We start from the raw sequence: 22,237 nt of genomic DNA, 5'->3' as shown, positions 1-22,237 counted from the left end.
GCAGGGAGCGGATAGGGAGGAGGCAGAGGGGGAGGGGAGAAGGGCGGGCTCCTCACGCCCAGCCCCGCGCTCACCGTCCGTGGCTGCAGATTCGCCACAAACCGCCCGACGACCCCAGATCCCAAGTACCGTGACTTCAGTCTCCAGAAACTCCACTCTAAGATGGGAGAGCTAGAGAAGCCCTGTGGGGTGTCCAGGGTCCTTTCTGAATCCCAGAGAACGGTCTTTCGAGCCTCAGCGGGCGGGCGGGGATCCGTGGCGAAAGTGCAGCTCAGCAGCGCCGCGGAGCCACGTTTACCCTGCGCAGACGCCGTCGCCGCCGCTGCTGCCGCCGCCGCTGCCACAGCCTTTGCCGCCACGGTCTCCGCCGCCGCTGTCCTCGCGCTGCCTCTGGGAGCCTCCATTGTTCCAGCAGCGCCCGGTCCCGAGACCGGGCATCCTAGGGGCTCGCGAAACGGGCGGCGGCCGAGGGAGTTGAGACCCCAGGGCGCCGGCGGGACCAGGAGCAGCAGGGGTCAGCTCAGGAATCCCGGGGAGCCGGGACCAAAGCGTGGGGCGGCAGGGGGCCGGGGTGGCGAGGTCTACGGTTTCCGGAGTTGGGGCTCCCCCTTCCCGGCCCGACTTTCCCTGCCGGCCTCCCCAAGTGGGGTCGGAGCCCCGGCGGGCGCCCCCGGCGATGAGCCCGGACTCGAGGTGGCCGGTGAGTGCGGGCCTGGGACCAGGGCGGGAGTGACCGGCAGGGAAGGGGTAGGCTACGTTCGTGGGACGGGCACTGAGCCGCGTGGCCCGGGAGCCTGTCTGGCAACTCCAGTTGGGAGAACTGACAGTGCATTGCTTCCCAGCAGGCATCCTGGGGCAACAGTGTATCTTTCGGGGCTGCCCGGGCTAGTGGCAGGCGGGGAGCCTTGTTTCACTTGTTACACTTCCACAAAGGGGAAACGCCGCCGCATCCGGAGAGTGGGCTGCGGGCACTGCCGGGGCCCAGCCCTATCCCTCCGGCCCCCGCCCCCTACTTCCTCCAGCCCCCGAGCTTCAGGGGCAGATGCAGCCGCCATTCTCCTTGGGCCCTCCCCACGGGCTTTCTGGTCTAAGTTCTCGTCTCCCTCGCCTGTGCCTCTGCTGCCGGGTTCCAAGGGGAGATTGCCGATTCGCTGTGCTACTTTGGGAGCCATTCACCCGGGACCCAGCTTGGAAAGAGGAGAGCTTGTTTGTGCTTCGGTTGGTTTATGTTTAAAGACACAGCCGCAGGTAGGAAATAGAAAAGTTGCAGTTGGACGTGTAGCGTTACTGATGTGAAAGTCAGGAGCCGTTGACAGTGGAGCTGGAGCAGCCCACTTGCCTGGTTAAGGCACAGGTGGAGAGGCCAAGAGGGGTTATTTTGTCAGGGAGCTCATGATAGCCCTGCCTGGCTGGGATGGTGCCAAGCCCCTAGCTGAATTGTTGAACTCAACTAGGCCGAGAGAAATTGGGGCAGTCTCTGACCAAGCTGGGCTTCCTGAGGCCTGGTGCCATCTGCTGTCTACACTCACCCAGGAATGTTGGGGAGGGGGAAGGGAGGGCCCCTGCGGACCAGCGTGGAGCTGAGCATGCCTAGATTGTCGTGTTCGTGTTTGTACCCTTAGGGCCTGGCACTTGGTAGTCACTCAGTTGATGTTGCGTGAGTGGGTGAAGAGCTCAAATGTAATACAAGCTGCTGTCCCTGACTAAATGACCTCAGTTTTCACTTTGTTTCACAGTACATCTCCTACCCAGTCCCAGGGCCAGGCTCCCCATAAAGACCTCAAAAGTAAATGAATTCTTTCTGTGATCCAGTGATTTCTGCAGGAGTCCAACGCTAAAGCATTAGCCACCCATTCAGCTTTCTACATGGCCTTCATCCCATCTGAGCTCTCAATCTGGTGATCCCCTCATTCAGCTATTCGTTCAACAGGTCATTCATTCGTTCGCCAAAAACTGAATGTCCAGTGCATGCTAGGTACTGGGGATACAGAGGTGGATAGGCTCTGGTGCCCTTGCTACACAGCTCCCAGTCCAGAGAGACAACTTTCAGTATGTCAAGTGCTGTGGTAGAGGTGAGAATGCAATGCTGTGGAAACAGCTCCCCATGGGAGAGTCAGAGAAGTTGTGTCAGAAGTGACATTTGAGCTGGTTTTTTGAAGAATGAGTAGGAGCCCACCAATCAGAAAGTATGGAGGGCATTCCAAATAAAGATCATTTTGCAGGAATGAGAGGTTATAACATTCAGGGAATGGCAGGTTCCCCTGTGTAGACAAAAACAGCTGTAACTTGTAAAAAGAATCTGGAAAGGAGGACTAGGGCCAGTCAGTGAAAGGAGGTCTTTGAATGGTATCATAGAGAATTTGGAATATTATCTTGAAGGAACTAGGGAGCATCAGGAGGCTTTTCATGAAGAGACTGTCGTGATCATTACTACCTTGTAGAAAGACCATTCTCCTACATGATGTGAGATTGGGCTAGAGAAGTTGAGACATAGGGCAGGATAACCAGGCAAGAGATGATGATGGCCCAAATCTGGGCTATGGTGGAGGAGATGGCATTTGGAGACACTGTAGAGGTAGGCTGGCCAGAACCTGGTGACTCCAAGTGAGGGGGAGGACTAGAAAGACTGGGGTCTCTGGTGCAAATAGCCGGGAACTCATCCCCAGGCTTATGCTAACTGATCTGTGTATTCTAGATGTGACAGCATGGGGGTGGACTTTGATGTGAAGACTTTCTGCCACAACTTGCGGGCGACTAAGCCACCATACGAGTGCCCGGTGGAGACCTGCCGAAAGGTCTACAAGAGTTACAGTGGTATTGAGTACCACCTGTACCACTATGACCACGACAACCCACCACCCCCACAACAGACTCCACTCCGCAAGCACAAGAAGAAGGGGCGCCAGTCACGCCCAGCCAACAAGCAGTCACCCAGCCCCTCAGAGGTCTCACAGTCACCAGGCCGTGAGGTGATGAGCTATGCACAGGCCCAGCGCATGGTGGAGGTAGACTTGCATGGCCGCGTCCACCGCATCAGCATCTTTGACAACTTGGATGTTGTGTCAGAGGATGAGGAAGCCCCCGAGGAGGCCCCTGAGAATGGCAGCAACAAGGAGAACACTGAGACACCAGCTGCTACTCCCAAGTCAGGCAAACATAAGAACAAGGAGAAGCGCAAGGACTCCAACCATCACCACCACCACAATGTTTCTGCGAGCACCACTCCCAAGCTGCCAGAGGTGGTCTACCGGGAGCTGGAACAGGACACCCCTGATGCCCCACCCCGGCCAACTTCCTATTACCGGTAAGGCCACCTCTACCTTGCAGCTCTGGAAAACTGGTCAAGCAGGGCTCACTAGCCAGAGAGAGGCGAGAGGCACAGATAGAAGAGTGACAGGAATAAAGAATAGTGAAAGAACACTGATTTTGCCAGGGCAGTGAGTGGAATGGTACGCCACTAATGGTGGCACTTACTCTACAGTGCCACACGCCACTCCTTTATTTTATTCTCACAACTCTCAGGTAGGTATTTTTCTCATTTCACAGATAAGGAAACTATGGTCAAGAAAGGATGCCAGATTTATCCTTTTTTTTTTTTTTTTTTTTGAGACAGGGCCTGGCTCTGTCACCCTGCCTGGAGTGCAGTTGGCTCACCCCAACTTCCGCCTTCCGTGCTTAAGTGATCCTCCCACTCAGCCTCCTGAGTAGCTGCAACTACAGGCACATGCCACCATGCCCAGCTAGTTTTTTAAATTTTTTGTAGAGATGGGGTTTCACCATGTTGCCTAGGCTGGTCTTGAATTCCTGGACTCAAGTGATCCACCCACCTCAGCCTCCCAAAGTGCTGGGATTACAGGCGTGAGCCACTGTGCCTGGCCAGACTTATCTAAAATCACATGCCAGTAGATAGCTGAACTGGGGGATTCAAACCCAGGTCCCTCTGACTCCATAGCTGTACTGTTTCCACTGTGGCAAAACATCCTGTTTCTGATTCCTGGCCCTCTCCATTTCCTTACTGCATGACCTTGGGAAATGCATCCAACTTAAGATGTTTCAAGGACCCCATCTGCAGAGCAGATACAGTATTTCTCTGTCTCCCTAAAGGTAGAAGACTAGGATCACTGATTTCATAAGGTACTAAAAGCACTTTGTAAATCTGCAGAGGTAATTCTCCCACTATTTGTTCTGTTATTGTCATCTGTCCTTTAACATGTTTAAGCAGTATTTTATACTTAAGCAATATTTAATACTCCTCCAGTGGCCCTTTTATTTTTGTCATTTAATTGTTTCTTTAACATGAGGTAAAAGATGAAGGGATGTGGGGGGCAGTGTGGTGGTGAAACTACATGGAGAAATCCTGGCTGAAGGATGGCACTAAAACCAAGCGTAAAACCTCTCTGAAAGTTGGCATCCAAGGCAAAAAAGGCATTCTGATGAGTTAATTTGCCAAGAGTGTAAGTTTGTTGTCAGCTACTTAGAAGGCCTGATCTCTGAGGAGGATTTGTCATAAAAGCTTTTATATGAAAAGCATTTTTTACCAAAAGTGCAGTCCACATGATGTTAAACCTCCTTTTTTTTTTTTTTTTTTTTTTGAGACGGAGTCTCGCTCTATTGCCAGGCTGGAGTGCAGTGGCGCGATCTCGGCTTACTGCAACCTCCACTGGGTTCAAGCAATTCTCGCGCCTCAGCCTCCTGAGTAGCTGGAATTACAGGCACGCACTACCACACCCAGCTAATTTTTGAGTTTTTAGTAGAGATGGGGTTTCACCATGTTGGCCAGGATGGTTTCAATCTCCTGACCTCATGATCCACCCGCCTCAGCCTCCCAAAGTGCTGGGATTACAGGCATGAGCCACCGCGCCTGGCCTAAACCTCAATTCTTTGAAAGCAAATCTGGAAACAAGCAATATGGCCTGTAGCACTTTCTTCTCTCCACTGTTTGAGTTTAAGCCCATCTCCCGCTTCCTCTCCCATTCTTTCATCTTTTCAGTCCAACTCCACTTCCTTTTGGCTTTCCACGCTCTTTCTCTTTTCTGTTCACACTGACTGCCCTACCCACCTCTGCCCCACTCCTAACACACAGACCCCTCTTTGGACTTCCCCTCCCTCCCAATGGCCCTTGAGCTCTCTCTGCTCTAACAGGCAGCCCAGCCCAGCTCATTCAGCTGCTTTTCTTCCTCACTCCACTTAGATTCACTCTTTCTTTCTGGGAATCAGATCTGTTCTTCAGGGGAGCAGTTCTCAGCAGGTAGACTGCAAACAACTGAGATGTGTATTGCATGGAATTTGTTACCACTGTTGGTAAAACTGCCCAAGTTTTGGAAATGATTTACTTTTTATATAAATTGAGAAGATTTGAGGTCATCTCTCTAATAGCATCACTTTCTCTTGCTTGCATTCTGATATGCTTCCTTGAGGGGGAGAGAGAGGGTGGCATGTCAGCTGGTGTGCCAGGAATTATACGTGACATGCAGCCTACCTTATCTGTACTGCAGCCTGTAATCTGGGTGCCTGTGGGAGTGTGTTATGCACCATCACATAATGTCACGTGTGTCATGGCAGAGAAAAGGGTGAGAATTGGTGCTGAAGAGAGCTGGTGCCAAGGCCTGGAAGAAGCCAGATGGTTCACACCATCCATGAGTCATACCCTTGTTCAAAGATAGGGAGGTTGCAGTCACCTTGGGGAAGAGGTAAAGGGCTAAAAAGGAAGAAGCTGCTTCCTACAATGTTTCAGTCTCTCTCCTCCCTTCCACCCCCAAAATGCCTTTCAAATGAACAGTGATGAGTGCCTGTATCTGTATGGCGAATCAGACACAATCCCCACTTCTATTGTGTAGTGGAGGAGTTAGACACATACACAGCTATAATGCTAGGAAGGTGGGTAAAGGCCATACAAAAACTAATAAGTTAACATTTATTGAGTGCTTGCTGCACATCAGGCACTGCCCTAAGCACTTTACCTGCATTAACTCATTTAATGCTCACAATAGCTGTGTGAAATAGGTTCAGATTGTTAGCATCACCACTTTACAGATGAACAAACAAGGCTCAGGGAGCTTAGCTCACTCGCCCTCTGTTAGACAGGACCCAGGCAGTGTGGCTCCAGAGCCTGTGTGTGCTGGCCCACTCTAGCAGTCAAAGTTCCATTTCCCACATGAGAGGAGAAACAAGAGCTAATGTTTTTCTAGGGCCTGCTGTGTGCCACTTGACTTAGCTCATTCATTTTTCAAAATAACTTTTTAATAAAAAGATAAATGTACATATTTGCACACGTCTGTATGTGGTCACACATGACTTAGTGGATAGGTGGCATTTTACACCAAGGTGCTCACCCTTCCTTCCATGGGCCTGCTGGGGGTTGCTGGAGCCTGATGGGGTAGTAGGCACTGGGCAAGGTACTATATAAATAAATGTAAAGGCCAAGAGTTTGTAGCCTATTCATTTTTATAATTCCATATAATCCTGACAGTATCTTTGTGAGTAGGTAGTATTATCCTCGTTCTGTCATCAATAAAACTGAGGTTTAGTACAGCAGTGATGTCCTAAAAGTCACAAAATGGCAGAAGCAGGATTTAAATCTGGTTTGCTTAGAAGCCAAAGCCCCATTCTTTCCTTTGTACCCTGTAGTTTACAGTGCCAGAGTCTAGGCCACCTATAGCATGGCAGGCAAGGAGCACCTTCTCTGTGTGACGAGCACTGAGAGCAGCCCTCAATTCCAGGCCTGCTGGCACAGTAAGTGATACAGGTTGGACATTAAGAGCACTGGGCTGGAGGTTGAATGCCTCTGCCTCTGCCACTCTCTTGTTATGTGACCTATCCATGTTTTGATTAACTTCTCAAAGCTTAAGTTTTCTCATCTACAAAATGAGGACAACAAGAACACTAACTCTATGGCTGTGGTAAGAATAAATGTAATAGTTAAGCACAATGCCTGGCTCATAGTAAATCCTCAGTAAACCTTAGCTATTGTAATTGTTATCTCCCAAGGCTATCCAGTGAACAAACATAGCACCTAGAGTTTGACGGAGCCTTGAGCTGATGCTGACACTAGCAGAGAGAAGATCCATGGCAGCTCTAGTCGAGGCCCTACCCACCAGTGCTAAAACAACTTATATGTAATTTGTCAATGACATCCAATGACCTTCCTTCTTCCCCGATTCTTCGTACCATCGTCTGGACCACTCTAAGGGGTACTAGCTGCCCCACCTTCCTCCTTTTAGAGGAGACTGGCTGAGCCTCTGCAACCCCAAGAAGATGGTGTCACATATAGCAGCTAGGACATGAGCTTTGCAGTGGCAGACCTGGGTTCACATCCCAGCTCCACCACTTTCTCACAAGTGAGCTGGGGCCAGGTGATTAACCTTCCAAGACTTAGGTTTCCTTTTCAGCAAAATAGAAATGATGATAGTACCTATAATACCTGGAGTTAAGGTGAGGATGAAATGAGACAACACATCTGAAGGGCATAGGCACAGAGTAAGTGCTCAGTGGCAAATAACCCATCGTCTTTAAGGGAGGGAAATCTCAACCATGTGATGCTGAGTTCCCTGTGTGTACCGTAGGTACATCGAGAAGTCTGCAGAGGAGCTGGACGAGGAAGTAGAGTATGACATGGACGAGGAGGACTACATCTGGCTGGATATCATGAATGAGCGTCGGAAGACAGAGGGTGTAAGTCCCATCCCGCAGGAGATCTTTGAGTACCTAATGGACCGACTGGAGAAGGAGTCGTACTTTGAGAGTCATAATAAAGGCGACCCTAATGCGCTAGTGGACGAGGATGCTGTTTGCTGTATCTGCAATGATGGTGAGTGCCAGAACAGCAATGTCATCCTCTTCTGTGACATGTGCAACCTGGCCGTGCACCAGGAGTGCTACGGTGTCCCCTATATCCCTGAGGGCCAGTGGCTGTGCCGCCGTTGCCTGCAGTCACCCTCTCGTGCTGTGGATTGTGCCCTGTGCCCCAACAAGGGCGGTGCCTTCAAGCAGACAGATGACGGGCGCTGGGCCCATGTGGTGTGTGCCTTGTGGATCCCTGAGGTCTGCTTCGCCAACACGGTCTTCCTAGAGCCTATTGACAGCATTGAGCACATCCCACCAGCTCGCTGGAAGCTCACCTGCTACATTTGCAAACAACGGGGCTCAGGGGCCTGCATCCAGTGCCACAAGGCCAACTGTTACACAGCTTTCCATGTGACATGCGCCCAGCAGGCTGGCCTTTACATGAAGATGGAGCCTGTGCGGGAGACAGGCGCCAACGGCACCTCTTTCAGTGTCCGCAAGACAGCCTACTGTGACATCCACACGCCTCCAGGTTCAGCACGCCGACTGCCTGCCCTGTCCCACAGCGAGGGTGAGGAGGATGAAGATGAGGAGGAGGATGAGGGTAAGGGCTGGAGCTCAGAGAAAGTCAAGAAGGCCAAGGCCAAGTCCCGGATCAAAATGAAGAAGGCACGGAAGATCCTGGCAGAGAAGCGGGCAGCAGCACCTGTGGTGTCAGTGCCCTGCATCCCACCACACAGGTATGTGGAGAGCCAGTGGACAGGCAGATGAGGGAGAAAGGAGCCTCCTGCAGAGGAGCTGGCAGCCTCCTGAGTGGAATGGCAGGGCTGGGCTATCTTCCCAGGAGTGGAATGGCAGGGCCGGGCTATCTTCCCAGGAGCTGCATAGAAGTTAAAAAAGAACATATTTTCAAAACAGATAGCAGTCTTTAGCAGGTCACCTGACTTTCACATTAAGAGCCAGAAATGTCAGCTTTTATCTGGCATAGCTAACAGGTGTTTTGAACTGCCCTTCATTTCGATGGTGTGGTTTGTTAAGTTGGGATGGAAGAGGATGGAACTGCCACTGGCAGCAATGGAAAAAATGGTCTGAATACGAAGAAACAAATAGAATGAAAAACGGGGAAGGGGAAGCTCAAGAAGTTGTGAAGTGGTTACTGCCGCTCATTTGGGCTGTGATGGCCAGGGGGTTTTTTAGTTCTCTTGTGCCGTTTATTTGATTTACTATATATTTCTGCTGTACAGTTGTACTTCATCTTAAAACCTTCAAAGGCTCAGTCTCAGTGGGGCTTCCAGGGTCAAATAGTACTCTGGGCTGCAGTGACTAGAGCAGACTTAGGGGCAGAAGTCCCTGATCCCTGGTGTACAGGGTTAGGGATCTGGTTTAGTGCTGGGAGCTTGGTTTCCTATCTGCCACGGTACCATTAATGGCACCGCTCTTTCTTCCTTGCCTTAAGTCCAGATTCCCAGGCTTTTGGACAAGAGATACTCTCCCTTCATCCCCATTCAGGAATTCTCACTGGCCAGAGACCCTTGCTCTGTTTAAGAGAATCAGGGCCCAACAGGTTTTACTCTTTGTTTCCTGCCTCCCAGGCTTAGTAAAATCACCAACCGCCTGACCATCCAAAGGAAGAGCCAGTTCATGCAGAGGCTGCACAGCTACTGGACACTGAAGCGGCAGTCACGGAATGGGGTCCCATTGCTACGTCGCCTGCAGACACACCTGCAGTCTCAGAGGAACTGTGACCAAGTTGGGGTACTGTGTCCAGTTCCCTGTGGGCTCTGGGAACTAGTGCCAGGGGGACAAAAACCAAAATTTGCAACTGTAGTTTCCAGTGTCAGAGGGCTTAGACTCTTTCCTCCTTTAAGCTAGCCCTCAAACCAGGGTCAGCATGGAATCCTCAATGAAAAGATGTTGTTCCTATGTGTTTATGTATTCATTCAACAAACACATACCAAGCATTTATTCTGCCAGGCCTTGGGGACACACAGATTGAGGCACTACCAATAAATTACTGTGCTCCCTCTTTTGGCTTGACCTGAGTTTCCTGGGCTCTCTTCTCCCTGTTGACCTTTCCTCTGGCTTTCTAATCATCCCCTGACCTTCCTTTTGCCTCTACAGAGAGATTCTGAGGATAAGAACTGGGCCCTTAAAGAACAGCTCAAGTCCTGGCAGCGGCTCCGGCATGACTTGGAGCGAGCTCGGCTGCTGGTGGAATTGATCCGCAAGCGGGAAAAACTCAAAAGGGAGACGGTGAGTGCTCCTGGGTCAGCCCTATTTTATAAAGGAAAAAACAAAAAATTATCCAGGCATGGTGGCAGGCGCCTGTAGTCCCAGCTACTTGGGAGGCTGAGGCAGGAGAATGGCGTGAACCTGGGAGGAGGGTCTAGCAGTGAGCCGAGATCGTACCACTGCACTCCAGCCTGGGCGACAGAGTGAGGCTCCGTCTCAAAAAAAAAAAAAAAAAAGACCCAGGATAAGGAAAAGTGTGTGTCCCCCAGCCAGATAGCAGCAGGGCTGATGCTGGAGTGAAGTCTCCTGGTGCTCGGTGTGCTTTTAGTTCTGCTGGAAGCAGAATGTCACAGGAGCGTATGAACAGAATCCTCAGTTATGTGACATAGGTAGCTGGTGCTGGTAGTTCAAGAAAGGGGGAAGCCAGAATTGTTGGTGCAAGTTTCCCTGGGTGGAGCCTCATAGAAGGTAGACCTGTATGAGTACACCCAGCTGTGAGGGTGGGAAAGAAAGCAGGTTCCCAGGCCAGCTGGGACCATATCCTCAGACCTCTCTGCCACTGAACTGGCCGAGGCCTGGCTGATCAGGCCTTTTTCTATGTTAGATCAAGGTTCAGCAGATTGCCATGGAGATGCAGCTGACCCCTTTCCTCATCCTCCTTCGCAAAACCTTGGAGCAGCTCCAAGAGAAGGACACAGGCAACATCTTCAGCGAGCCGGTCCCTCTGTCTGAGGTAACCGAATTGGACGAAGTAAGAATCCCTTCCCCTCACTCCACCTTCTCTCTGTTCCTCTCCCAGTTGGACCCCTGCTGCAGGTCTGGGCCAGGGACTAGGTGGGGACCTTGAAGAGAGGGGCTGGTGGCTCTGGGGCAGGATGAACTGGAGCCACATGTATCACCTGGACTCTGTCTTGTCCCTGTCACACCCCAAGGGCCCAGAATGGGAGGCAGTCTGCACTCCTTCCCCAGAGGCAGGGACTGAGTCTGCCAAATGAATAATCCCAGGGCAGGAAGACACTTTCGGGGTGCTAAACCCTAGAACGGAGACTTTAGAAGGCTCAGCACCTAAAGAACCAGCTCTGAAGCCCTAGGTCCTGACTGGCAGACTCTTCTCTCTAAAAGGTATAAAATGAGAGGCCTGAGGCAGCAGCCTCCTTATAAGTTACTGTTAAGTAAAAAGAGCTATAGGAATGCAAGGTGGTGTTTATTTTCAGAGGAGTCCCCAAGCCATTTTCTTACTAAAGCCTCATGTAGTCTAGAAAGTATATTTGGCTCTACTTTTATCATTTTCCAGGAGAGGAAAAGTAGGCCCAGAGAGGTGAAGAGACTTGCCAAAGTCACACAGCTTGTGACTGGTAAAGTCAGGACCAGAATCCAGCTTTCCTTTCCCCTGTGCTATATGCCTGCCTCTAACTGTGGTGGGAGGAGGTTGTTGGATGTATTTCAGGGGGGCTTGTTAGGAGCAGGGTTCGGGGCAATGAGGAGGATATCCACTTAAAACAAACCTGCCCTGCCCTCCCAGGTACCTGACTACCTAGACCACATCAAAAAGCCCATGGACTTTTTCACCATGAAGCAGAACTTGGAGGCTTACCGCTACCTGAATTTTGATGATTTTGAGGAGGACTTCAACCTCATCGTCAGCAACTGCCTCAAGTATAACGCCAAGGACACCATCTTCTACCGGGCAGCAGTGCGGCTTCGTGAGCAGGGTGGTGCTGTGCTCCGCCAGGCCCGGCGCCAGGCAGAAAAAATGGGCATTGACTTTGAGACGGGCATGCATATCCCCCACAGCCTGGCTGGAGATGAGGCCACACACCACACTGAAGATGGTGGGTGATATGTCACACACACATATAAGAGGCCAATGCCAGGGATGGACAGCTTTCCAAAAGTCCCCTCCTGGGAGCAGGCAGTGTAGGCAGAAAGCAGCTAGGCTGAGCAGTGGCAAGCTATCCCCAGGAATGCTCCCCAAGAAACCAGACTGGGTGAATGGATAGCAGTGCCCGCCATTCCACATCTTGGTGCTGCTATTTTACAGCTGTTCCTGGTGAGAAGCCGAGGGGGGATGAGTGGGTTTCTTGCTGCCTGCCCAGGTTCAAGGGGCCCTGAGGGCTGCCCTGAGTCTGACCTTTCTCCTCCAACCCTACCCCTAGCAGCCGAGGAAGAGCGGCTGGTCTTGCTGGAGAACCAGAAGCACCTGCCAGTGGAAGAGCAGCTGAAGCTGCTTCTGGAGCGGCTGGATGAAGTAAATGCCAGCAAGCAGAGTGTGGGCCGCTCACGGCGTGCGAAGATGATCAAGAAAGAGATGACGGCACTGCGGCGGAAGCTTGCGCATCAGCGAGAGACGGGACGTGATGGCCTTGAGCGGCATGGCCCCTCGAGCCGGGGCAGTCTGACACCCCACCCGGCAGCCTGTGACAAGGATGGGCAGACAGATAGTGCGGCAGAGGAGAGCAGCAGCCAGGAGACAAGCAAAGGTCTGAATCCCATGGCAAGGTGGACCCCAAAGCAAGTCAGACTTTGGCTCTGCAGCACACATTCAACCCCTGCCATTCCCCAGGCAGAGGTCCCTCCTACACAGCTAGCTGTACTTTCTCCCTCATTCCCCAATCGGGGGCCTCTTAGCTGCCTCTCTGGCTATTTGTATAAGAGTTAATGTTCCAAATTCCAAGCCCCTAAAATGATCTCCCCAACTTTAGCTGGAGTAATGGTCCTATATGCCCAGGGCATGACCCTGGATATCTACCCTTCTCAAATCAGGCCCCTCACCAACTCTCCTTCTTTCTTTCTCTGCTCCAGGCCTGGGTCCCAACATGTCCTCAACCCCCGCACATGAGGTGGGCAGGAGAACCTCAGTTCTGTTCTCCAAAAAGAACCCGAAGACAGCTGGACCGCCCAAGAGGCCGGGCCGGCCCCCCAAAAACCGGGAGAGCCAGATGACCCCCAGCCACGGAGGCAGTCCTGTGGGGCCCCCCCAGCTCCCCATCATGAGTTCCCTGCGTCAGCGCAAGCGGGGTAGGAGCCCCCGGCCCAGTTCGAGCTCAGACAGCGACAGTGATAAGTCCACAGAAGACCCCCCAATGGGTGAGCCTTACCATCACCCAGCCCCCCAAGAGAGTGAGCAAAGCTGCCATTCTTCCCAGCATACTCCCAGTCACCTTTTTATTTGCCCATAAAAGAGAGAGCTAGAAGGGCCCTTAGGAATCCTTTAACTCCACTCACTCATCTTACAGTTGGGAAAACTGAGGCCCAGAGACACTATGACCCAGCTAGAGTCCCACCCAGGGCCCCCTGCCTCCATTGTATCACTTTACTTTTTCTCTTCTCACCTTCCTTGGGGAACTCCTGCCCTTTAAGCCATTTGTGTCCTAAAGCCAGTAACTGCCAAGGGAAGCAAGGGGTGGAGCAGGGCTGTGGCCAACTGTGGTAGACATTGCCCAGAGCTAGCTCTGCTGGCCAAGGTTGGAGGAATTTTCCAGCACAGAAGGGGAACCCAAGCTCCAAGTCCCTCTTAACTCCATGTCATCGCTGATCTACATCTTCCTGACCGGTTCCTTCCTTCCTCCCCTTCCCTTCAACCAAGACTTACCAGCCAATGGCTTCAGCGGTGGAAACCAGCCAGTGAAGAAGAGTTTCTTGGTATACCGTAATGACTGCAGCCTTCCCCGGAGCAGCTCAGACTCTGAGTCCAGCAGCAGTAGCAGTAGCAGCGCTGCCTCAGACCGGACCAGGTACCAGCCCTCCAGATGAAGGCCAACCTCAGGGGATGCCCTTCCAGGGCTCTTGGGCCTGTCTAGGTTTCCCTGTTGGAAGTGGGGTGGCAGCCATCTCAGTCTAGATTAAGATGGCTCAAACTCAAGGTTCTCTGCTAAATAAATAAATCAGTGTTACCATTAATAGAACAGAGAGAACCATCCTGGGTTAAGGTGATGATTAGGGTATGCACTTCTGCCGCCACTGCTCAGTCTAACCCACCTCAGTTAGGTCACCAGCCTAGCCCCTGTGAGTGTTTGAATTTGAAATTCCTCATATAGCCTCTGCTTTCCAAAAGTCTCAGATCCTGGGGGCTTTAAGAGCAGAGAGCACATACCATGCTGTTCCCCATTCTTCCCCTCCTTTGAGCTGAGCTCCCATTGTCTTGTCCACAGCACAACGCCCTCAAAACAAGGCCGGGGCAAACCCTCCTTCTCTCGGGGCACTTTCCCAGAGGACAGCAGTGAGGATACCTCAGGCACTGAGAATGAGGCCTACTCCGTGGGCACTGGCCGCGGCGTGGGCCACAGCAGTAAGTTCCCTTGCCCAAGGCCAGGGATGCTGGGGACCCAGTGTCAGGGTCTCGCCAGCCCCCCAGCCGCTGATCCACCCCCTCTCCCCCATTCCTGTGAAGTGGTAAGGAAGAGTCTGGGCCGGGGAGCTGGCTGGCTGTCAGAGGATGAGGACTCCCCGCTGGATGCTCTGGACCTCGTGTGGGCCAAATGCCGGGGGTATCCATCATACCCAGCTCTGGTATGCTCGCTTCTGTTATTATGCCTCTTGCTTTCCAATCCCAGAATACAGATTCACAGTTAGCAGACTTTTCCTACTCCCTGCTGAGCTGTGGGGCACAGAGTTTCTTGGTAAGGTGGACTGGTGGGCAGATACTGCTTGAGTACCACTTAGAGGTTCCCACTCAGTTTCTCCATCTCTCCCTTTTCCTTCTCTTTGCTCCTTGGGCTCTGAAATAATTTAGCGTGGAAAGAAGCCAAGGGTCAGCATTGCAGTTCTAGTAGCATGATACCCTCTCTGTCCCCACTTGAGACGTACTCTCTAAGTTCTTGAGGAGGAAAAGCCTTGGGAGGACATGGACTGAACCAGACTTGGCTCTTATTATACCCTCAGATCATTGATCCAAAGATGCCCCGAGAAGGTATGTTCCACCATGGGGTTCCCATCCCTGTGCCCCCACTGGAGGTGCTGAAACTTGGGGAGCAGATGACCCAGGAAGCCCGAGAGCATCTCTACCTCGTCCTCTTCTTTGACAACAAACGAACCTGGTAAGGAGGGGAGCATTTGGTGTGACTCACAGCCACAGATGCAGCCCTGTGTGGTATGGGGGCAGACTGCCAGGAAACTCCAGCAACAGGCAGACTGGGCTATTACAAGTCAGTGGGCGAGGGACTTAGAACAGTTTTTTGAGCGAAAGGGTTGTGTCGCCCATGTGTCTGAGAGGCTGAGTGGGCACTAGTGGACACAGCTGTAGCTAGAAACCAAAGGACCATCAGAGACTTAAGATAAATATGGAGGTGGCTCCCACCCAGACTCAGATGGCTTCTAGACTTAGTTTTCCCACCTCTGCCTCCACAGTGACAAAATGAGGATAAAGCAGGCATAAACATTCAGGCTCTGAATCCCTGTTCTGTCACATTTACACATGTAGTCTTTTTGTTAATTATCTGCAGAGGATATTCAATGTCAGTAAAGTCTGCCTAGAGCCTATGGCACAGGGTAGCTATTTCTGGTGAGGTCAGGGTGCCTCCTTTTTGTACCCACAAATACCCTGTGATTACCCTCCCGCCGCCACCACACAGTATAACTGTTGACTGGGCTCTTTCATCTCTAGACCATGAGCAGTCCTTTGAGGGCAGGGACCATCACAGAGTCTGGCCAGAGTGGGTGCTTGGGCGGTGTGTTTGAGTGAATAGAGGAGGAAGGCTGGTCCTTGTTCTCCCTGAGATGATTTATTTGATCTTCACCTTATCCTATAGGCAGTGGCTGCCCAGGACCAAGCTGGTTCCTCTGGGTGTGAACCAGGACCTAGACAAGGAGAAGATGCTGGAGGGCCGCAAGTCCAACATCCGCAAGTCAGTACAGATTGCCTACCACAGGGCTCTGCAGCACCGCAGCAAGGTGCAAGGCGAGCAGAGCAGTGAGACCAGCGATAGTGATTGATACTGCTCAACACAGCCCAACCTATAGTGCCCTGTGACTTCTCTCCTCCCCTTTGCTCACTGTCCTGGAGTGGCACCGGCCTCTGCACTGACTCATTTCTGGTCTTGGGGCCAGTCTCAGGGGAAGCTGGGTGGGGGAGGTCCCTCCTGCCCTAAGTGCAGCTGGACTGTACAGAACACTCCAAGGGCCAATGGCAGTTCAGCGCAAGGAGAGGGAGGGCCCACAGGTCAGAAAGAGCTCCAGAGACCTCACAGCATTGTAGGGCGGGGTGGTGGGCCAAAGTTAGGACACTGTGTAAAACAGGCCATCCCACCACCTCTACCTGCTCATGCCAGGAGAATCCATAACTGCCTAGAGGCCTGAGGTCCCTACCGGTCGTGAGGTGAGCGGGCATCTGTCCAGCCTGGAAGAGGGGCACTAGGTGACTCCCTCCCCTGCTGTTGTAAATACTGTAATTATCGGAGAATTTAAATTATTCTCATTTGTAACTGCGTTTCCGGGTCGCGCCAGAGTCATTTGGTACTAAAAAAAAAAAAAAAGACTGGGGGCTGTCCCCATTTCCCTTCTCTTTCCCATAGATTCCCCCACCTTTCAAACTGGTTTGTATTTATTTCAAAGGAAGAAAATATATTGATTCTTAGAAAATAAACTGTCTATTTAGAATTCTTTGTTCTTGCCCCCTGCCAGGGCAAAGGGGATATAAAGGGAGGTTCTGTGCCCCAGGGATGATACATAATTGGGCCCAAGTGGTTGCTGACTGCTGTGCATGCTGCATTTCATAAGACACAGCAAAGAGAGCCCCTGTTGCCCACGCATGGAGTGAGTGGCAGGCCCTGTGCTGAGCACCTTTAGACATTCAGCTTTGCATAATCCTTGCAATAACTGTAGGGCAGTTTAATAATAGACTGGTTATCTCCACAAAGATGCTGAGGTTTCAAAAAATTATCTTGCCTAAGTCCTCTGCACTAGGAAGGTGCAGAGCTAGAATTGGAACCCAGGTCTGTTTGCAAAGCTGGCTTTTCAACCAGTATGCTGAACTGCCGGGGGAAGAGTCAACTATCGATTCCTTCTTGGCCCTCAGAGGCCTCAAGTCCTTTGCCAGTGGCATGGCCCAAGTGTTTCAGCATCACTACAGCTGAGACCTTCCCCACTGCTCAACCGGAGGCAGAGCAGGGATGGAGAGGGTTGCTCTTTGCTCACCCCCAACCTCAGCACCTTCTTTCCAGACTCCACCGACATTTATTGAAGGAATGCCTTCCAAGTGCTAGGTGCCTGTGGGGTGGCATGCCTACAGATAGGAACAGTCACAGGAAGAAGGGGCAGCCCAGGCCTTGCAGCCACTGAGGAGTGGCACTGAGACAATGATGGCATTGGTGTGATGTTGATTCCATGCTCACGGTACACTCTGCTAGGTCTCTGGCTGGGACACAAGGGTCAGTCCGCTGCAGATGTTGCTCTTCAAGAACTTGCAGTCTGGGCGGGGTGCGGTGGCTCATGCCTGTAATCCCAACACTTTAAGAGGCCGAGGCGGCTGGATCACGAGGTCAAGAGATCGAGACCATCCTGGCCAACATGGTGAAACCCTGTCTCTACTAAAAATACAAAAATTAGCTGGGCGTGATGGCGCGCACCTGTAGTCCCAGCTACTCGGGAGGCTGAGGCAGGAGAATCGCTTGAACCCGGGAGGCTGAGGTTGCAGTCAGCCGAGATCGCGCCATCACACTCCAGCCTAGGCGACAGAGACTCCATCTCAAAGAAAAAAAACTTGCAGCCTGATAGTTAAGATACAGCAACCCCAAATCCCTATGCTAGAAGGTGAGAATGGCCCAGATAAAGTTCATGTCTCCTAGCTCCCTGCTTTTTCATGTCATCTTCCAGAAGGGAAGAAATTAAATAATCCATCCTCCTACTCCAGGCGACTAGAAGGCAGGCTGCCTCAGGGCCACACACTGGGACTTGGACTCAACCTGATGGGCTTCTGGGCCCAGCCCCAGACAAACCCCCGGCACACGCCCCATTCCGAGGAAAGCATGAGCAGATGGAGTATGGAAGGAATGCCCAAGACGGCAGGCAGCAGCTGTGGCGGCCGGTGGGACGACAATCCGAGGAGAGGCCTCTGAAGTCCTGAGGTCTCAGAGGACGCCTAAAGGCCTTGAATGGGACAAGCTTAGCGGGCGGGCGCAGAAGAGAATAATACTCTGGAGACACTTCCCGAGGACTCTGGGGCCGGAGCTGTGTTCGCTCCGGTTCTTGGTGAAGATAGGGTTCGTGGGAGGCGGCCCAAGGAGGGCGAACGCCTAAGACTTCAAAGGCTCGGGGGAGAACGGCTCTCGGGGGACGGGCTGGGGGAAGGACGTGGCTCTGAAGACGGACAGCCCTGAGGAACCGCGGTGCGCCCGGATGGAACTCGTTAGCGCCCCGAGTGCAGACAATCCCGGAGGGGGAAACGCAAACAGCGGGCACAGAGCCCAGTGCCCGCCAACCGCGCGGGCGCCTCGGAACGGTCCGCCCACCCTGATTTTTCATTGGCGCCTCCCACCTCCTCCTCGGATTGGCTACCTCTAGGTCAAATGAGCGGCGGTTGAGCCCTACTTCCGGTGGTGGCTTGGTCTGCCCCTGGAAAACCCAGAAGAACACAGCTGTGCGCGCCCAGAGGCTCTGGGGGCGGGAGAGGATAAGTCGCAAGGAGGGGGCGGGACCTACACCTCAGGAAAGCCGGAGGATTGGGGCACGAAGCGGGGCTTTGATGACCCGCAAAGGGCGAGGCGTGCAGGAGGTGGGGGAATTAAGTGAAACAGGGAAGGTTGTTAAACAGGACCCTGTGGGCAAGGCCTTAAGGGGCGTGGTCTTTGTCTGGGCGGGGTCTTTGGGCGCCGACGAGGCCTGGTTCTGGGTGGGCGGAGCTACTGCGGGGCGGTGCCTGCTGTGGAAATGCCAGCCCGCGCGCTTCTGCCCAGGCGCATGGGGCATCGTACTCTAGCCTCCGCTCCTGCCCTGTGGGCCTCCATCCCGTGCCCTCGCTCTGAGCTGCGCCTGGATCTGGTTCTGCCTTCTGGACAGTCTTTCCGGTGAGTGACTGAGCCTGAGAAGCCTGTCCCCTGGGACTGGCTCCTGCCGCCTCAGCACTGCCTGGCATGGGGTACAAAGGAATTTGGGGGATGATGGAAGAAACCCCGGGGTACAAAGAGGAAACAAGTACGGGTAGCCAGCCTGTTACCTTTAATATGTCTGTGCAGTGATATTGTAAGGATCCAGCGGTATAACCGATGCAGAAGATAATAGCACTTGTTTTTCTTTTTTTGAGACAAGGTCTCACTCTATTGCCCAGGTAGGAAGGCAGAGAGGCCCATTCCAGCCTCGACTCCCCGGGCGCAGCCTCCCGAGTAGCTGGGACTACAGGTGTGCGCCATGCCCGGCTAAATTTTTGTATTTTTTGTAGAGGTAAGGTTTCGCCATGTTGCCCAGACTGGAAAATAGCACTTTTACTTGTATTAGTTTTGTACATGGAGCTATTGTAGGATAGGAGGAACCCCAAAGAGTGCAAGAAAGGAAATTGAGTGCCAGGGTTGTCATGTGCCTTGGGCTCAGGTGGAGGGAGCAAAGTCCTGCACACTGGAGTGGTGTACTAGCGGATCAAGTATGGACACTGACTCAGACTGAGGAGCAGCTCCACTGCACTGTGTACCGAGGAGGCAAGAGCCAGACTAGCAGGCCCACACCAGACGAGCTGGAGGCCGTGCGCAAGTATCTCCAGCTAGATGTCACCCTGGCTCAACTGTATCACCACTGGGGTTCCGTGGACTCCCACTTCCAAGAGGTGGCTCAGAAATTCCAAGGTGAGTACAGGACCCGGGCTGGGGTTAGGGTTCTTGGACATAAGTCACTTCTCTATGACTCAGTTTTACCACCTGTAAAATGGGGATTATATCTACTTCATAGGCTTTTATGAGGATTTAAGGAACTAATACATGTAAAGTGCTTAGAATAATGCCAGGCACATAGTAAGTATTATTACCATTATTATTATCCTGCTAATCACCATAGTGAAGTGACAAGGATTTTGAGCCCATTCCTGGTTGTGTGACCTAGGGCAAGTGATTTCATTCTTTCTGTAAATATATACAAAGCATCTGCTGTGTGACTGGGGATACACCGGTGAACAAAACGGACCCAAATGCCAGTCCTCATGGAGCTTACATTGTGGCCTCTTTATCTGTGGAATGGGATGGTAACTCAGCCCTCACAAGATGCTATGAGGAATGAGAGGTCTGGTGTTGCTTTCTCTAACGGTGCTGACTCTCATTCTCCTGGGATCCTCCTGGAGTTTTGGTACCTAGGATCTGACCTGTGGGTGGTAAGAGGCCACACCCAACAGCAGGTACCTCTCCTACCCCCTGCATTTCTGGTCTCCAGGTGTGCGACTGCTGCGACAAGACCCCATCGAATGCCTTTTCTCTTTTATCTGTTCCTCCAACAACAACATCGCCCGCATCACTGGCATGGTGGAGCGGCTGTGCCAGGCTTTTGGACCTCGGCTCATCCAGCTTGATGATGTCACCTACCATGGCTTCCCCAGCCTGCAGGCCCTGGCTGGTGAGTAGGTGGGTCCACTGCCCCCAGGCCTTCCATCAGCTTTCAAGATCTGTTCATTTCTCCCCTGGTTACCTTCTCAAGGCTTCTTGCCTTCCCAAACACTTCCCCCATCCAGAACCGCCCTGCCTGGTCTGATCAACTTCAGTTACTCATCCTCCCTATGCATCCCTAAAATGTCAGCACCTCACTGGTCTGTGCTTTTTCCCCAATAGGTTCAATGCCTAATCAGAAAAACATCTGTATACAATGTACAGTAGTTTGGGGTTAAGAGCACGCATTCTGGGGACAGACCCATGCCTGGTTCTGAACCCCAACTCTCACTTGAGCACATTATTTAGCATCTCTGTACTAAAGTTTCTTCATCTGTGAAATAGAATAATAATAGCACCTACCTATGCTATTATTGGAGTTGTCATGAGGGTTGAAGAAAGGAATATACATACTGCACCTAACACAGTGTTTGGCACACAGGAAGTATATGTAAAATTCAAGCTGGTATCAGCCGGGCGCGGTGGCTCACACCTGGCTAACACGGTGAAACCCCGTCTCCAGCCTGGGCAACAGAGCGAGACTCTGTCTCAGAAAAAAAAAAAAAAATTCAGGTTGGTATCATTGTAGTGAACGGGACAGTTTTGTATCTAAGAACACGTGTGTTCTTGACAGTAGCCCTGTAAGGCAGATGTTTTACAGAGGCAAGTATATCAATTGGCAGATGTGAGAACCAAGCTAGGACAAGTGCTTGGGAACTGCATAGCAAAGAGACAGACTGCCTCAAAACAGGAGAATGTTTTTGGTGCTTAGAAACCCATTCCTGGCTGGGCGTGGTGGCTCACGCCTGTAATCCCAACACTTTGGGAGGTCGAGGCAGGCAGATCATCTGAGGTCAGGAGTTCAAGACCAGCCTGGCCAAACATGGCAAAACCCCATCTCTACTAAAAATACAAAAATTAGTCGGGCGTGATGGCAGGCATCTGTAAGCCTAGCTACTCCGGAGGGTGAGGCAGGAGAATTGCTTGAACCCGGGAGCAGGAGGCTCCAGTGAACCAAGATCACACCACAGCACCCCAGCCTGGGTGGCAGAGCGAGACTCCATCTCAAACAAACAAACAAAAAGAAACCTGGGCCGGGCACAGTGGCTCACGCCTGTAATCCCAACACTTTGGGAGGCTGAGGCAGGTGGATCACCTGAGGTCAGGAGTTTGAGACCAGACTGGCCAACCTGGTGAAACCCCCTCTCTACTAAAAATTAGCTGGGCATGGTGGCGGGTACCTGTAATCCCAGCTAGTCCGGAGGCTGAGGCAGGAGAATCACTTGAACCTGGGAAGCAGAGGTTGCAGTGAGGTGAGATCATGCCATTGCACTCCAGCCTGGGCGACAGGGCAAGACTCTGTCTCAAAAAAAAAAAAAAAAAGAAACCTGGCCGGGCGCAGTGGCTCACGCCTGTAATCCCAGCACTTTGGGAGGCCGAGGAGGGCGGATCATGAGGTCAGGAGATCCAGACCGTCTTGGCTAACACGGTGAAACCCCGTCTCTACTAAAAATACAAACAAAATTAGCTGGGCATGGTGGCGGGTGCCTGTAGTCCCAGCTACTTGGGAGGCTGAGGCAGGAGAATGGCGTGAACCCGGGAGGCGAAGCTTGCAGTGAGCCAAGATCGCGCCAGTGCACTCCAGCTTGGGCGACAGCGTGAGACTCCGT

The 22,237-nt window shown here is 52.3% G+C and overlaps 2 protein-coding genes across 17 annotated transcripts in view; both read left to right on the top strand.

Moving 5' to 3' along the window:
* Window positions 1-121: 121 nt before the first annotated feature.
* BRPF1 (bromodomain and PHD finger containing 1) lies at window positions 122-16,594 on the top strand. Of its 10 annotated transcripts, none has more exons than XM_009238736.4 (14): window positions 122-700; window positions 2,696-3,304; window positions 7,563-8,522; window positions 9,375-9,537; window positions 9,904-10,035; window positions 10,619-10,747; window positions 11,537-11,846; window positions 12,174-12,494; window positions 12,817-13,101; window positions 13,601-13,748; window positions 14,166-14,302; window positions 14,405-14,523; window positions 14,896-15,050; window positions 15,762-16,594. In XM_009238736.4, the coding sequence occupies exons 2-14, from the start codon at window positions 2,706-2,708 to the stop codon at window positions 15,943-15,945; spliced, it is 3,642 nt and encodes a 1,213-aa protein (XP_009237011.1). In that variant the 5' UTR covers window positions 122-700; window positions 2,696-2,705; the 3' UTR covers window positions 15,946-16,594. The 10 variants fall into 10 exon arrangements, with proteins under 10 accessions (XP_009237011.1, XP_002813517.2, XP_009237010.1 ...); XM_002813471.6 differs by having other exon boundaries at window positions 296-700; window positions 12,171-12,494; XM_009238735.4 differs by having other exon boundaries at window positions 296-700; window positions 10,619-10,765.
* Window positions 16,595-18,498: 1,904 nt separating this feature from the next.
* Window positions 18,499-22,237, top strand: part of OGG1 (8-oxoguanine DNA glycosylase) — a 34,539-nt gene continuing 30,800 nt past the window's right edge. For 4 of the 7 annotated variants that reach the window (XM_054551821.2, XM_024244781.2, XM_054551820.2 and 1 more), the window contains exons 1-3: window positions 18,499-19,013; window positions 19,534-19,781; window positions 20,359-20,538. In XM_054551821.2, the coding sequence (XP_054407796.1) occupies window positions 18,877-19,013; window positions 19,534-19,781; window positions 20,359-20,538 (565 nt within the window). In that variant the 5' untranslated portion in view covers window positions 18,499-18,876. Of the gene's footprint in view, window positions 19,014-19,533; window positions 19,782-20,358; window positions 20,547-22,237 lie in introns of all 7 variants that reach the window. The other 3 variants (XM_009238729.4, XM_054551822.2, XM_054551823.2) reach the window with 2 other exon arrangements.

This window comes from Pongo abelii, chromosome 2 (genome assembly GCF_028885655.2).
Source record: "Pongo abelii isolate AG06213 chromosome 2, NHGRI_mPonAbe1-v2.0_pri, whole genome shotgun sequence".
NCBI classification, from domain to species: domain Eukaryota; kingdom Metazoa; phylum Chordata; class Mammalia; order Primates; family Hominidae; genus Pongo; species Pongo abelii.
The sequence above is the reverse complement of the archived record's forward strand: the minus strand, read 5'-3'. Positions and strand labels throughout refer to the sequence as shown.